Source organism: Rhineura floridana, chromosome 3 (genome assembly GCF_030035675.1).
Source record: "Rhineura floridana isolate rRhiFlo1 chromosome 3, rRhiFlo1.hap2, whole genome shotgun sequence".
NCBI lineage: Eukaryota > Metazoa > Chordata > Lepidosauria > Squamata > Rhineuridae > Rhineura > Rhineura floridana.
In genome coordinates this window covers 77,489,876-77,506,256 of record NC_084482.1, presented here as the reverse complement: position 1 = coordinate 77,506,256, position 16,381 = coordinate 77,489,876, and the positions used below count along the sequence as shown (strand labels likewise).

The 16,381-nt window shown below is 39.4% G+C and overlaps 1 protein-coding gene across 3 annotated transcripts in view; it reads left to right on the top strand.

The window, feature by feature from the left end:
* Window positions 1-16,152, top strand: part of GABRB2 (gamma-aminobutyric acid type A receptor subunit beta2) — a 212,254-nt gene extending 196,102 nt beyond the window's left edge. For 2 of the 3 annotated variants that reach the window (XM_061621870.1, XM_061621869.1), the window contains one exon: window positions 15,552-16,152. In XM_061621870.1, the coding sequence (XP_061477854.1) occupies window positions 15,552-15,899 (348 nt within the window). In that variant the 3' untranslated portion in view covers window positions 15,900-16,152. Of the gene's footprint in view, window positions 1-15,546 lie in introns of all 3 variants that reach the window. The other variant, XM_061621871.1, reaches the window with a different exon arrangement.
* The last annotated feature ends 229 nt before the right edge of the window (window positions 16,153-16,381 follow it).

Here is a 16,381-nt window from a genome sequence, read left to right as displayed (position 1 = left end):
CTGGATAGCTTCTTTGGGGCTTATGCCAATCTGAGGCTTAGCATCCTGAGGTACCCTCATTTTCTCTTTTGGGATCTCTTCTTCCTTGCTACTGCTCAAACCTGTTTGATGCACCCTGCATGCTCTTATTATCTTATGTGGAGATGCTACTGTAACAGCAATAGATTTTAAACAGCCTAATAAACAACAATATTCATTTGATAGTGAAGAAGATTTGCTAAGCATTGGTTAGTAGATGACAAAAACCTAGATTTCTGTGCCAGGATTCAATTCTTTTACTGGCTTATTCAGATTTGCTGATGTTCATTCTGGTTGGAAAAGTTGTATTAGCAAACTTCTTTTGGCTTACTGCCTGAGATTTATTTGTGATTCAAGCCCATACACTTCTAAATGGTACTTTTTTATTTTGTCCATCCTTTTATCCCACAATATCATTGTCCAATAATACACAAATAAGGTCTGCTATTGTGTGGAGGCATTAATATAAAAATTATTTCCTTTGGTAGTTAAAACATTTCAATATATGTTCATAAAACATCCAATATGGTTCTATGAGCCAAACATTTCTTCAAAAGCTAGTCTGAAGTGATGTGGTTAGCATCAATGCTTTTATATAAGGTTTATTATGTGGACATGTTAGGCATAGTTTAAGAGTACTCTGCATATTTCTGATAATAACAGAGGCATGCTTCTGCTCAGTAGTCTCTGTATTTTGTAAGATATCTATAGTCAGCATGTCTGAAAGATGAAGTATGTTTCTTGTCCAACACCAAATGACAAGATCATCAAACTAATGATGGCTATTATCTGTCAAAACTAAGATAGGAAAAAGCTGTTATGGAACTTGCATAACTTTTAATGTAATATGAAACTTAGCTTCATCTTTAAATTTTGAATCCCACTGAGTACTGTAGATCATTAAAGCAACTACACTGAAATATTTAATCAGAATCCTATACTGATCTATTGGAATCTCACTAAGGTTCCTCGCCCCAGATATGCATAATGTTTATTTTTTTAAAAAAGCTTTAGAGTGCTTTTAGTGACACCTTCACAGCTAAACCAAGGCAGGAGAAAGATGTAATATAAGGACTCACAATGTATTCACAGCACTGCAAGTCACTATCACCACTAAACTGAGACAGAGAGGCATATAAGTGAACTAAATGCTGATTGAAGCCCCATAGACTGTGAACCCTAGTTGCCTACAGCAAAGCATTTCCATTAGCCACACCTGGAGGGGAAACGGGTTGATCTGCCAATCAGTTGCAAAATCTTTTTGAAGCTGAATTTTAAAAACTACCAACATATTTTACAGTAAAAAGGGATGGGGTTTGATTAGCATTGCATGCCCCTGTTTTCAGAAGAGAGAGATGGAAATGCACTGGAACCAGCAGAACAATGAGTGTGTTTCTATTCTTAGTCTTCCTGCTCCTTTGCCTCCTACTGTGGGTGGAAAGAGTTAATAATGTACTTCCATCTCAGGCACTTGGCTGTACGTCACTTTGTTAACTTTCCCTAGCCAAAAGAAGAGGCAGAGGGGAGTAAATAAGAAGGAGTAAGACTGAGGATCTTCAGCCAGCATTTGGTCTCCTGGTATGCTTGTTTGTCAGTTTAGTTGTGAAGGTAGGACAGAAGAACATGCTCAGAATCCTCTTTTTGTGTTGCTCCTATCTCCAGTTTCAGTTAGACAAGCCTCGAGCCTCTGCATGGGGTGCTAATTGTGGGGTGGAGCGCGCCCCAGGCAGCAACAGGAGGGAGGAGCTACAATCCTCCCATCTATGACCCGGCTCTCATGAGATCACCCACAATCCTGGGCAGTCTCGTGAGAGCAGCCAAGAAGTGGAGCCAGACCCGGACCTTTAAAGGCCCCAGTCTCCTGTGAGCCAGCCTCTTTCGTTGTGTACCGGCTTTCCCACCCACCCTCCCTCTGTCTTAGGGCATCACTGAGCTGTGTTTAACTGGGTTGCTGGTTGATAGGGCCAGATAGGAATTTCTCCTCTCAACGAATCTGGCCCCATGGTTGAGCAGGTTTTTTCACCTATCCCTCAGTGGTTCGCTGTGCAATTGTTAGGCGTTCACTCATTTCTGTCACAACTTTAAGTGGAAATGGCATTGGGCAGGATCAGTCATAAGGGGGACTCCCATAAGGACTCCAGTGGGGGTACACGATGGCCATGCCTTTAATTAATTAATGGGAATGAGCCTCATCCAGCTCACAACCCCTCCCACTGGTTGGTCAGCGGGACCACAGGTGCCTTGGGTTCACACCCCACTTGGGTCCAAAGTGGGCCAACTCCCAAGGGTAGTTCCAAACTGCTTGTTGGTTGATTCAGCATTCCTCCAGCATGGGCTGCCGGAATGAAGCAGATCCTTGCCCTACTGCCATGCCAACCCCACTTTACTTGCACTTATCAATAAAGTTGTGGCCTTACTTCACCCATAAACTTGTGTCTGGCTGTGTTACTCCCATTGCTAAAGGGGGCACAGTCCTACCACACAATCAATGCCATTCTGTGGTCTCAGTGGTCAATAAGGCCATGGAAAGAGAATGGCAGTGTAAAGACTCCCCATTTTCTGGTCAGCTAAGAGAGAAAAGAGGAGGGGAAGAGGACAGAGTACAAAGTGTCCAAGCTCCATTTTTGCTAACTCATGTCTGATGCTACACAGAGCCAGCTCTGCTCAATATTAAATTTCCAGCAGCCTACAAAGTTTGTATCCCTTTTGCACTCCCAGGACATCAAAAAGAATCCAGATGTATTTGAAAAAAATGTAGCTAAGAGCTGGTCCACTCATTACAGCTGGCACAAAGATGCCAATGAAAGAGTGGAACAAGTGCAGACATATTCATATGATGATGCTGTGTCATGTGATCAAATGTAATGACAGGGATGGGGGAACTTGTAAAGGAAATTCCATTTTCTCTGACATCCCAGTGCCTTTAATTAATGGGAATGAGTCAAGTAATCTAGAATAAATATTTACTTGATATGAAGAAGGGGAAACCATTGATGAAAGGCTAACAATTATCACTGGGTCAGCTTTATATTTCATATGCTACCATCTTGGAAGCAGCTGGTTCAGCTGAAATTAGTGGGGAGCTGGGAGGTATACATTTAAAGCAGCAATTAAAGAGCAGCAAAGTGTAGCTTTACAGAAGTATGACACAGAGAAAAGGCTTGGTAAGATTAACTCCTTCAGCATGCTTCTGCCACCATCCTCTAGTTGAGCCTCAGCATCACCACAGCTCATTTCTTCACTGGGTCTGAACCCAAATATTGTGTGTGTTTTTTATCCAGAATTATTCCCACTGTTTATGATATTCTGGAGGTCTGAAATACTTAAAACATACATGACTGTCACTATATCAATATTTTTGGTTGAGCTACAACACAGAGGTGGAGAACCTGTGGCCCTCCAGATGTTGCTAGACTCGAGGTCCCATCAGTCTCAAACAGCATAGCCAATGTTCAGGGATAATGGGAGTTGTAGCCCAACAATATCTGGAGGGCCATAGATTAGCCATCCTACTTTAGAATATGGTCAGAAGCTATACGCCATACCTTGATGGCTAAGAGAGCTGTCAAAAGTAAAGTCACTCTGCAACAAATGGTTAGTTTTGCCCATATTTTTCACATTGAATTTGTATTTAAAAAAAAAAAACCCACATAAAAGCCACTGTTTATAACTATACATTCCTGTTGTGTAAGAATTTGCTGTAAACCAGCAGTGTACAAGGCATTGTTTGGTGTCTCTCCATTAGCATTATGTAAGAATTTGCTGTGGATATAATGTGAGGCAGTAGTGGCAGCAGACTTTGCCTGTGGCCTCTTACCAAGCAAGTTGCAAGGTAACTTGTCTGTATAGCCTGTAGTGCTATTCCTGATGACATCAGGGAAAAAGTCAGCTGTGTAAAGCTTTCTGTCCATAGCAATGATCGCAGAATGCCATCTTTAATTTGCACAAGGACATTGTGTGTGCAGCCTCTGCTTGTTTAAGAAACATCAGCCATTTTACATAATCTGAAAGCTATCCGCCAGTACTTTCAGGGAGGTAAATAATTAGTTCTCTCCATGACCGAAACGTTCTCAGAAAGTACTTTTTTTAAAAAAGATGTTTTAATAGAGAATATATTCTGATACAGCTGACACAAATAGAATGCTTAAATGTAGCAGTGCAGCATCGCTGCATAAGGCTTCAACAGAAGCAGTGGTATCTGCGTTGGAGATTGTAATGAAATGTGTCTTTAGGTTAGATGCACAGCAAAGAAAGAGTTAACTTTCTCTAGAGGGTATTACACACCCTAGGGGGAGCTAGATTGATTCAGTTACTGGAGTTAGTGTTGTGTGTGCTGGGTGAGGCCTAGCACAGAACAAGCTGAGATGTTTTACTGTTTAAGAATTATTAAATAAAGAAGCTCTATTTTATCCTCGGTCTCATCCTGATCAATATAACATGGTGTCAGAAGTTAAGAAATCCTCATAGTGTCTCCAGAGTAGCAGAGCTCCCGGGACAACTGGAAAAACAACAACAAAGGAAAGCAATGGCAAAGTTTTCCCCACGAGAGGCCTTTGCTTTCACCAAGCCTGCATCATGGCCAGAATGGAAGCAGAGGTTTTTCAGATACCACATTGCTACAAAACTGAATGAAGAGAAGGAAGAAGTTCAGGTATGCTCCTTGATTTATGCCATGGGTCAGCAAACAGAGCAGATATTTAAATCATTTGAGTTTGCTGCTGCAGAGGACTAGGATGACTATCTCCTAGTTCTGGGGAAATTTGATGAATATTTTGTGCCAAAGAAGAATCTCATTCATGAGAGGGCATGCTTTCACCAGAAACATCAGAAACCAGGGGAATCTGCAGAGGCCTACAGAAGATGGCAGACAAGAAAGCTGATGAATGTGCTTTTGGGGACACCAGGAGTGAAATGCTCAGAGACCGATTTGTAGTGGGAATTTTGGATAAAGACCTGTCCCAGAAGCTGCAGATGGAATCCAATCTCACTTTGGATAGGGCTGTGGATATGATAAGATACTCAGAGCTTATAAAAGGCCAGGTCCAAGACCAGGGTGCTTTAAAAGGGCTGCAAGAAATAGCCAAGAAACCCCTGCAGAAATGGAAACTCCAAAATACTAGAAACAAATATACAGCCAAACATCTAATGCTCAAATAAAAGCCTCTAGATGCACAAGATGTGGGAAAGGGCATACACAAAGAGCAGGCTGTCCTGCAAAGGCTGCAGAATGCCACAAATGCAAGAAGATACGTTACTTTGCTGCTGTGTGCCACACTAGAATGATGAGCAGGAGAAAAGTCAAGAACAATTTTTTCTGGGTCCAGTCACACGGATGGAAAATTCCACAGATCCTTGGGAAGTATCACTACAAATCAGTGGGCTCTCGATAAAGTTTAAAATAGACACTAGTGCGGATGTCAACATAATTTCTGAGTCTGTTTACAAGTCTTTTTCTAACCTGCCTAGTCTCCAGCAAACAACAGCAGTTTTAACTGGTCCTTGTTTGTTGTTGGACAGAATCTAAATTGCATGGGGTACTTCATAGCAAGAACCTGCTATAGAGACAATGACTCTGACTTTAAGGTCTATGTGATCTGTGCAAAGAGTAATAACAACCTAAGCCGAGACGTTGCAACTATGATGGGGTTGGTGCCATATTTAGATGAGCTTTCCACAGAAATTCCAAACACAGGTAGAACTTTGAAGATCCCACCAGTACAAACAGAGCTCAAAGAAGGGGCTCCACCTTACGCTATTCACACTGCCAGAACAATATCAGTTCCACTGCTACCCAAAACGATGGCAGAACATGATGAAAGATTGGTCAAAGTCTTAGCAAAGTAGAGGTAGCAACAGCAAATGCATCTTACGCCAGAAAGACCTTACACATCTTGGACACTGTATGAACGAGCATGGTGTGAGTCCATATCCTAAGAAAGTAGAAGCCATTTCCGCAATCAAACCTCCAGACTCCATCACAGGACTGAACAGACTTTTGGGCATGGTACATTATTTAGGATGCTTCTTGCCAAATTTGGCAGAGAAACTACACCCGTTACATACACTTTTGAAAGCAGACAGCACATGGCGCTGGGGTCCAAGCCAAAAAAAGGCCTTCTCAACAGTGAAAAAACTCTCCAATACTCGCTTACTATGAAGTTAAGTGGCAGACCGTAGTGAGTGCTGATGCCAGCAGTTATGGCATGGGAGGGGTACTACTACAAAATCATGATGGAGAGTTGAAACCAGTGCCCTATTGCTCAAGAATGCTAACAGAAGCTGAGACCTGATATGCTCAGATAGAAAAGGAATGTCTAGCTGCTGTTTGGGCTTGTGAAAAATTCTCAAAATATCTCTGTGGGCTAGAATAATTTACACTCTGTACAGACCATAAATCCTTGGTACCGCTGATAAATTGCAAAGACCTGGATGGAGTATCAATATGATGTCAGTGACTCCTTTTACACATGATGAGGTACAATCCTCAAGCAGAATACAGACAAGGCAAGACTCTTGTTGTAGCAGACACACTGTCAAGAAATCCACTGGAACCTCCAGACCGTGAAACACCCAGTTAGTTGAGGAAATCAAAGTCTATGTAAATTTTCTAACCAATATCTGCCACACTCCTTCAACACATTCAAGCAGCTACCAGCACTGACCCAGACCTTTCAACGGTGCTGAAATTTGTCAGAACTGGTTGGCCATTGTACATGTCTGAAGTTACAACTAACCTTAACTCTTTCCTTGCAGAAAAGGGAAGCCTTAGAGGCTTGGAAAGAACAGTCCTATTTGGTGATAAAATTGTCATTCCTGCTACAATGCGACAGGAAATATTGGGAAAACTCCCTGAAGGTCATCAAGGAATCACTAAGTGCAGAGAACAAGCAAGAATGGCTGTTTGGTGGCCACAAATAGGACAAAACCTCGAGGCAATAATAACAAACTGTGAGTCTTGCCACACAAATAAACCTTCACAACAGAAGGAACCCACTCATTACCACTCCATTGCCAGATAGACCATGGAAGAGAGTGGGAGCAGACATCTGTGAGTTACAAGGACAAAAGTCACGATAGATTATTTCTCCAGATACATAGAGATTGCATACATGCCTGATTCAGCAAGCTCTACTGTTATCAGTTGTCTGAAGAATATCTTTGCCAGATGGGGATGCCCAAATGAACTAGTAACAGATAACGAACTGCAATTTGCAGGTAAAGTGTTTACTTTGTTCACAAAGAAATATGACTTTTGTCACATTACAGCCAGTCCCCATTACCCACAAACCAATGGGGAAGCAGAGAGAGCAGTACAAACAGCAAGGCGAATCTTATGTCAGGAAGATCCCTTCCTAGCACTGCTAAACTACAGAGCAACACCTATCGATGCAACGAAGTGCAGTCCTGCACAACTGATATTATTATTATATTATATTTATTAGTCGCCCATCTGGCTGGTTGACCAGCCACTCTGGGCGACGTATAAGATAAAATACATTGAACATTAAAAATTAAAATTTAAGAACCCAACAGTAAAACTTAACCCATTCCAAAGGCCTGCCGGAAAAGCCAAGTCTTCAAAGTCCGACGGAAGCTCATCATAGAAGGGGCATGCTAATGGGAAGACAAGTAAGAACACCAATTCCAACCCTAGAAGCAAATTTGTATCCTAAGTGGCCTGATTTGGGAAAAGTCCGTGTCACAGACAACATGGCTAAAAGAAAGTACAGATATTACTATGACAGTTGTTATGGAGTGAATACACTTCCAAAATTACAACCTGGTTCACAAGTAAGACTGAAACTGGACAACCAGAAAGGATGATCTGAACCAGCAACAGTCCAGAGCCATAGTCAAACTCCAAGATCTTATGTTGTCACTGTCAACAATGGAACATGCCGAAGGAACAGGAGACATCTACAGTTGGTTCCTAAACCACAACCAATTTCACAACAAAGTGAGAATTCAGAGGCAGAAATGCCAGAAGAGCAGAATTTATTGCCAGAACAATTTCAAAAGACTAAGAATAAAGAATTGCAAATTCTTGTGAGCAAGCATCACCTGCCAAAGACAAGCTATCTCTTGAGAGTCTGAAGAAAGTGACAACCAGAGGAAGAGAAATTCAAAAACCAGAATGTTATGGAGACTAAATGTTATTCTACACAATGTTTGCTGTTAGAAAAAAAAACACAAAATAAGGTAGAACTCAAAGAAAGGGAAATGTAGTGAAATGTGTCTTTAGGTGATATGCACAGCAAAGAAAGAGTTAACTTTCTCTAGAGGGTATTACACACCCTAGGGCAGCCTTTCCCAACTAGTGGGCCACCAGATGTTGTTGGACCACAGCTCCCATCTTTCCTGACCATTGGCAATGCTGGCTGAGGCTGATGGGAGTTGTGGTCCAACAACATCTGGAGGCACACTGGTTGGGAAAGGCTGCCCTAAGGGGAGCTAGATTGATTCAGTTACTGGAGTTCAGAGCTTGGAAAAGTTACTTTTTTGAACTACAACTCCCATCAGCCCCAGCCAGCATAGCCACTGGATTGGGCTGATGGGAGTTGTAGTTCAAAAAAGTAACTTTTCCAAGCTCTGCTGGAGTTAGTGTTGTGTGTGCTGGGTGAGGCCTAGCGCAGAACAAGCTGAGATGTTTTACTGTTTAAGAATTATTAATAAAAGAAGCTCTATTTTATCCTCAGTCTCATCCTGATCAATATAACAGAGGTTGTGTAAAGTGATGAAAGAGGCCTTATTGCCAGTGCTGTCTTCACTTACCTCACTGTCTTCTCTGTTAAACTGTTTTTGTAACCAGAAACCTAACAAACCTGTTTGAGCAATAGTGACTGTGCACTAAAAAAGAAATAATATAAATGCACAGCATGGGCACATAACAACAACAAAATAAATGCACAGCATGGGTAAACTATGCCTCTTTCCATTCAAAACACTCAATTTTCTTAAAAATCATTCATCCTCGAACTACAGCCATACCAAACTGGTTCTAACGCTGCTCAGGTAACATAGATACGAATCAGCTCTACAGTGAGAAGGAAAGCGTTTTCCTAAGAAACAGACGGTTCATTCAGCCTAACCGTAGACGGAATCATGTTTCAGCTACATTTGTGCAAATAGGGGGTAGTAGTAGTTACACACACCTATTGGTGCAAATTTGTTAACACAAGTCTAATTTCAGTGACTGGTGCTTAGTTTTATTTCAGATTTTGTTAAAATTATATAGTAAATTACACACTGATAAGACAATTTCTCAGAAAATGTATTAGTCGTTAGATTAGGCAGAGGCACATTTTGAGAGGCCCAGTAATTTATAATGTATATAATGCAATAAGAGATTTTGTTGTAATGGAGATAAAGTATCTGAAAGGACTGGCTATTGCAAAGGAACAAGATAGACAAATAGAAAAGTCTTTTGATGCCCTTGATTAAACTGCGTTAATCCTAAGGTTCTCTGACTGCCATTGACTGAGCAGTTCAAATACAACACAGGTAAACATAGGCTAAATGGCCTAGCAAAGAGATTTAGACTGGGACCATAGCAAAAAAAAAAGACAGCAAATTAAGAAAGCCAGCAGAGAAATGAAAGCGGAAGGTCTTGGAAAGGATGACTTGGAAGAAAGAGCAACCTGAAGAAATTGGAAAAGAGGACAGACACAGAAACAAAAATGGGCAGAGATTAAAGGTGCCCATGACAAAGAGCTTCTGTAAGAAAGGCTGAAGTTCACATAGTGATTTGAAATGACCAGTCAAATTGTAGAGGAGAAATGCTGAATTGGTAAAACAGTCAATCCAATAACTTAGCCAATTCTGACAATGTTACATAGCTCTCTCATGCATTATTTTGTTTGTTCCATGTGATTTCAAAATCAGAGATAAATATTTTATGACTGTATCTACAGCTTTGTTTGTCTGTCTTTTAAAGTGAACTGGCTACAAGCAATGGAAATAATTGTATAGTTGAAATGCTTTATCACGTCAGGTTGATGCATGTTTGATAGTAAGTGGTAAGTGTACACTACAGATGTACCTTATGAATAAAGCTGAAGGAAGGAAGCTAACTCCAAGATACAAATGGTTTCTTCCTTTATTATATAGGTATAATTATTTTGGGGAGTTAGATTATTGTGCTGCTGGTCCTAAAGTGTCCTACACCACTCCTATAGCCATCATTTTGGAGATTTTAGATATTGGCTGGAATCACCAATCACCAATGTTGATCCAGCTGCACTCTGAGCTGGGAAGAACTGCAGCATCCTATGCTTTCTGTGGTCAACATTCTCCATGTTGATTTTAGGACCAACAGTGAATTCCATTTTTGTCATTTAATTGTGTTATCATTTCAAGAGATTGATACTTCCGTGATTACTGTGTTTCAGTAAATATTTTGCACCATTTATCTTCTACTTTCATTACTTTTTATGGGGTTTTCCCTTCACATATGAACCCTTCCTACTTTCCCTGTCCTGTGGATTTTTTTTATACCTTAAGTATGTCTTACACTTTCAAGAATCCTGTTATGTGCCTGAATAACCCCTTCAGCACCAAGAGGGTTTCTTTTTAACTTCCTCTTTTAAATCCACATCATGTTCCACTTTCCCTGAATAATTTTTACATGTCATCATTGCTTTCTTGGTCAAAAATAACCAGGGGTTTTTTTTGGGAGGGGGTGCATTTCCATTAAAAATTTATGTTGTCTACAGTGTCAGGGCTAAGACAACAACAGCAATTCTAAACCAAGTATATATTTCTGCTGATTGTTGGCTCAGATTGCCCTGTGCTTTTAATTAAAGTGCATAGTTTATAATAATAGCTTATAGTACACTAATTTCTAATGAAAGCTAACAGCTGCCTTTTCTCTAAGGAAACCGGTCTTGATTTTATTAACTTACAGGACAGAAGAATAATTGGCACATATCATTGTCCAGAAATGTATTCAACAAAGGTATACTTTATTGTTTTCTAATGATTTTATCCTTAGAGACTTAAAAGTGAGATCTTGGGCCATTAGTGGTCATTCAAGATCCCATGGCACTTTTTGAAAGAGCTGGCATCTTAATGCCAGGATCCTGTCCAAATTTGATTGTATTATGGGTTGTCTTCTACCTTCTGAACCATCCCCACCAGTCACCCACCCACTGCATAGTTTTAATTGGCTACAGCATTCTTCATTTCCTGTACTAAACTATAATGTTTTGTTTGGCGATATTAGATAGCCACCCCATTTCACTTCAGAGGTGATTGCGCTTGTTGGTGAAGTGATGTCGCTTTCTAAAGTCTGTAAAGCGCTTTGGGATCCTTCTGGATGAAAGGCGCCCTGCAGAATTAATGTGTTTCACTGTTGTATTGTAAGCTTTTCTATAGTTATAAGCATACATTTTCATTAGGGATGGGTGAATCTGCTCTGTTGCAATACCACTCCAAGTTACCTCCTAACCTAAAACTCAAACCTGCACTTCAGATCCAGAAATCAGGTCAATTTGCTTTTCGTAATTTTTTCTTTAACTTATCTTTGTGCATTTCCTGTTTTGGAAATGAAAGGCAGGCCAATTTCCACTCAAGGAAAACTGGCTTTTTAGGAATCTCTTTCTACCTGCTGTACAGTAAGGCAATTGGAGGTTCATCCGTTACTAATTTACTGCTATCTAATAATTTCCAATGACTCTTTGGAAAAGGTGTAGAGACCTCCAGCCTTCTCAAACTGAGGTGTTATCAGCTAAGTGTCTGATAACAGCAGAAAACCTGACAAGAAAAAATGAATGATACTAAATTGCATATGTGCTGTTTTTCTCCTAAATTATTTGAAGGTTATTCATATTTCAGTGACAGTAATAACATCTCCACAGCAGCCATAGAAGTCTCCAAAGCTGGCCATATGAGATCTTGATTTATCTTTATTATCAGGCATTTTTTTCCTGTGTTTCAAACCATCAATCACACTAAATATTTCTTAAAGATCACTTTGTAGGAAGATACATAGGTCTTTTTTTTCATATTTGAACAAATGGCCAAGCTGTACTGTTCCCTTTTCAATAAAGTGTGTATAAGGCTGAAAACTGGCTTACCTTCTGAGGTCTGGGCTCTAACTGGAAATGGAAAATGAAACTTTAAAAAGCTTTGCTGCTCTGCTTGTGTGATTCACTCCATCCAATCTGCCCACCTTGCCCAGTATAGCTGTTCCAATTAACCAATGCTCCTGTTCTTTAATCTTGGAAGTAATTGAAAATGCTGTATTTGTTTCACAGTCATGTCACAAGACTAACTAACTTCCCTTTAAACTGATTTTAAACTAATAATAATAAATTAAACTTTAAAGAATTTACTGTTTGCCGGATGGTGAATTCTTTAATAAAATGTTGTGCCATGAACTACGTGTTGAAATAAGCATTATCTACTGTTGAAAAAGCATTAAACCCTGCCTGTTTGGGATTAGCTGGCTGATTTCAGAATTCAGTGATGGAGTAGTAGTGTCAAGAAAAATAAAATGGCTATGCTTATACATAAATGTTTGTTATGGGGCTGCAGAAATAGCGTGCTTGGGTATTGATTTGTTTGTTTTGATAGGAAGTGGTAGAGGATCTGCTCCAGGCATTCTGATCAGAATTACGTTAATTCTGTTATAGGCTAAATCCTAAAGTTTTTGGCTCAGATGCATCCAACGCAACAGGCATTTTTTTGTGAACATGGAACAGATTATCATTACAGTCCATTCCATATATTCAGAAAGAGATTATATGAGGGTTTCAGGCAATGTCAAACTCCACATGACTTTGATATGAAAGCAGAATTGGGTCACTTTGACTAAATTTCACCTTCATCTGTTAAACCTAAATGTCCTGAAATTAAGGCACACATGGGCTAATAGTACAACGTCAAACTCATCAACTATTTCAGAATTCTTGTTTTAAAACATCTTTTAGATTTCTATATTATTTGATGTGGTATCATGGTGGACATTAATGAGTTAAATCAGTAAACTAAAATCTAATAGTTTAAAAGTTAATATTTTTTCTTCAGTGATAATAATTTATAAACCTTTACAAATATGGAAAACTTTGGCTGTAATGTTCAAACCACTCATTACTAATCTTTGAATATTTCTGAGCAACTCACATGAGGTTTGTGGACTCTGTAGCCCTATTCACTCTTTACTCATGTGTAGGGCATATCCGTGTTGACAGCAGAGTGGGATTGTACATTTATCCTTGCCTGCACTGCCTGTAGTTGTCTGCAGAGAAACTCAAATGTGTGAGCACCTACTCACCTGTATGAGTTCTCTGCAATCAGGACACCCATGCTGCTGAATGTCCCAATCACACAGAGCCCATATACTCAAGTAGGTGTATGTGTGTTTGAATTTCTCTGCAGAAAACAGTGCACAAGACACAAACGGTTATTGCAGAAAGAAAACCCAACAGGAACAGAGCTAAAAGCATGGCGTCCTTCACTGTCAACACATATATGTCTTATGTGTGAGTAACACATGAATCCGGATAAGCACCATCAGCATTATCATCATCATTATTAGCCACAATTATCACGACATGTGCAGTTAGTTGCTAGGGACCACAAATATTTCCCTAGTCACCTACTCGAAATAGCCCCTACTTAGAACTTTTCAAGCTTGAGTGAAAAAAGCTTATAAAACTAATTGCACCAGAATGGGGATGGATATGCTTTTTCAAATATACATCCTATCCAAAGCAAGGCAGTGTTGACAAAGAGCATCTACACTTGGATCTACATCTGATTTATGCCCATCCACAGTTCCTGATCTAGCAAGCGATACTCACAGCAGACTACATACATGTGTAGATATCTTTAGTGGCTTCAGGATATCAGTCTTTGTGTGTATTGCATTGTTGGGCCAAGAAACGGTCCTAGCTAAATATCTTATCCAGTTCTCTTCATTTTCCTTTGGGGTGTAAAAAAGAAAGGGGAAAGTCTATTAGATAAGAGATACAGTTTGAGAAACCCTGACGTAAGCTGATTCTTAGTAGAATGTTTTCATATATACGTCCTAACTAGACTTAAAATTCTCCAAGACCTCTAGCAGTAGAAATTAACAGAGGGCCTGAACAATTGAAACAGAACTATCACCGAAACTGAAATGGTGGAAAGAATCCTGTATATATATATCTGAGTTCACAAATCATAGAATTGCTAAAGTGGAATGGAAATAGTACAAAAACTCAGTTTATTCTGAGCTATGTATACAAATGCCCATGTAGGAGAAATGAAATTTATACACCATTGGAAATCACTCTAATAAAATATATCACTTTACCTGTTGAGATATCTTAAGAAAACTTGCAGAGGTGATAAAATCTTGTTAAATTCAGATTACCTTCAAATAAAAATATAAAGAATTTACTGGATATAAAATGTGTCAATATAATATTTAGTATCAGTTTAAGCATTAAATTCACTTTTCTGATTGGATAACTAGAAAGAAAACAATGACATATTAGGAAAATTAGAGTTTCTTTATCATGTATTAAAATTAAGGATTGGTACTTACTCCTGTCAAGCAAAGTAGCTAACCCAAGTAAGCAATAGCTAGTTTTCTGAGGAGAAACTTACAGATAGTGAAAGATATCCTATATTTACCTCAGAGCAACTGAGAGCTCTGTGTGGCTCCCATCACTTCCCTTTTGTATAGTTCATGCCAGAAAAAATGTAGTGTTATTATTTGTAATTATAACCTTCTCACATACCTTTTTTAAAAAAAGTTAGTATTTATTTATTTATTAGATTATCCCGCCCTACCTCCCAGTAGGAGCCCAGGGCGGCAAATACTAGTAATACTCCAAAACCAGTGTTGACATTTAATGTGATTATACTCTGAAATGAATGCCTGGTTAGACTTGCCTCTGAAGTACAGCCTAAAGCCATGGCCAGTCTTCTGTTCTGATAGGATGTTCCAGGTTGAATTGAGCACTGTTATCCCGAGCACTGCAACTTAAAAGAGGTCCTAGTGTAGATATAAAACAGTGTCAGCTTTTTCTCTGATAATAGTATCTAATCCTTACATCAGAACATGCATTCTGAATTCTAATGAAAAGAGATTTTCAAAATTGATTTCAGTGAAGTTAACAGTGTATCCAAAGAGAAGCACTGTGGTGAAGTGCAGAAGTCTTGGGGAAAGCAACACAGTGACCAGAAGTTACATGTGCTGTATCCCATTACTGCAGCATTTTTGAGCTAATTGTAAATGCTGATAAGTCTTGTCAGAACAGAACTTTTAGGCCAGCAAAGTGCAGCACTTCATGCAAGCGTGTAGTGGCAGTGCCACAAGTTTCCAAGACATCTGCCAGACAAACACGTGGGTACTAATCGTGCCACATAATGTATTTGCCTGTGCTTTCAAAATAAAGGATCCACAAGTAAATGTATGTATGCTGCTTTAAATTGTGTATTTCAGTAGATCAGCATTGAGTTAGATTACTTAGATTTGATCTGTTTGATAATTGACTGGGTTTGATGTTTTATTACACACTCAGCCAACCTCTTGTGTTTTCCAGATGGATCCACATGAAAACATTCTGTTGAGCACACTTGAAATTAAAAATGAGATGGCTGCTTCTGAAGCTGTTATAGGCCTTGGGGACCCTAGAAGCACTATGCTGGCCTATGATACCTCAAGTATTCAGTATCGGAAGGCTGGCTTACCAAGACACAGCTTTGGCCGTAACGCACTGGAACGGCATGTGGCACAAAAGAAAAGCCGGCTACGGAGACGTGCTTCTCAATTGAAAATTACCATCCCTGACTTGACTGATGTAAATGCCATAGATCGATGGTCACGCATATTCTTCCCTGTTGTTTTTTCCTTCTTCAACATTGTCTATTGGCTTTACTATGTGAACTAAAACAAAACAAAGCCACACAGCTATTAAGAACTGGATTTCTCTTCAAAATCGGTTGTACAGCCAAATGTGGGACTTAGGGAGAACAAAAAACTATTCAGGACAAAAGTTATTTTAAAACACCTTAGTTGCTGGCCCACTGTATATAATCTGTTTTGTTAATGTTTGGGTTTTCTTTGCATAATTGTGAAATATATGCGTTTCAGTACAAATGTATACAACATGACCTTTAAAGATATAATAGCATTTGATATTTGGAGGCAGAATTTGAAACTTGGTCATTCTGATTTTCCACCCTTCATTTTAGCACTCATAATTTTAAACACAAAGAGAAGAAGCTAGAAAATAGGTTTGAGTTGGAAGTGCAGTGTATCTCATGCCTCTCTTCACAGCTGGAACATACACAACATTCCCTGAATGGAGAGAGTGAATTCACATGTTATCATAGTTACAAGCCAAGCCATCTTCCTACATTACCTTTTAAA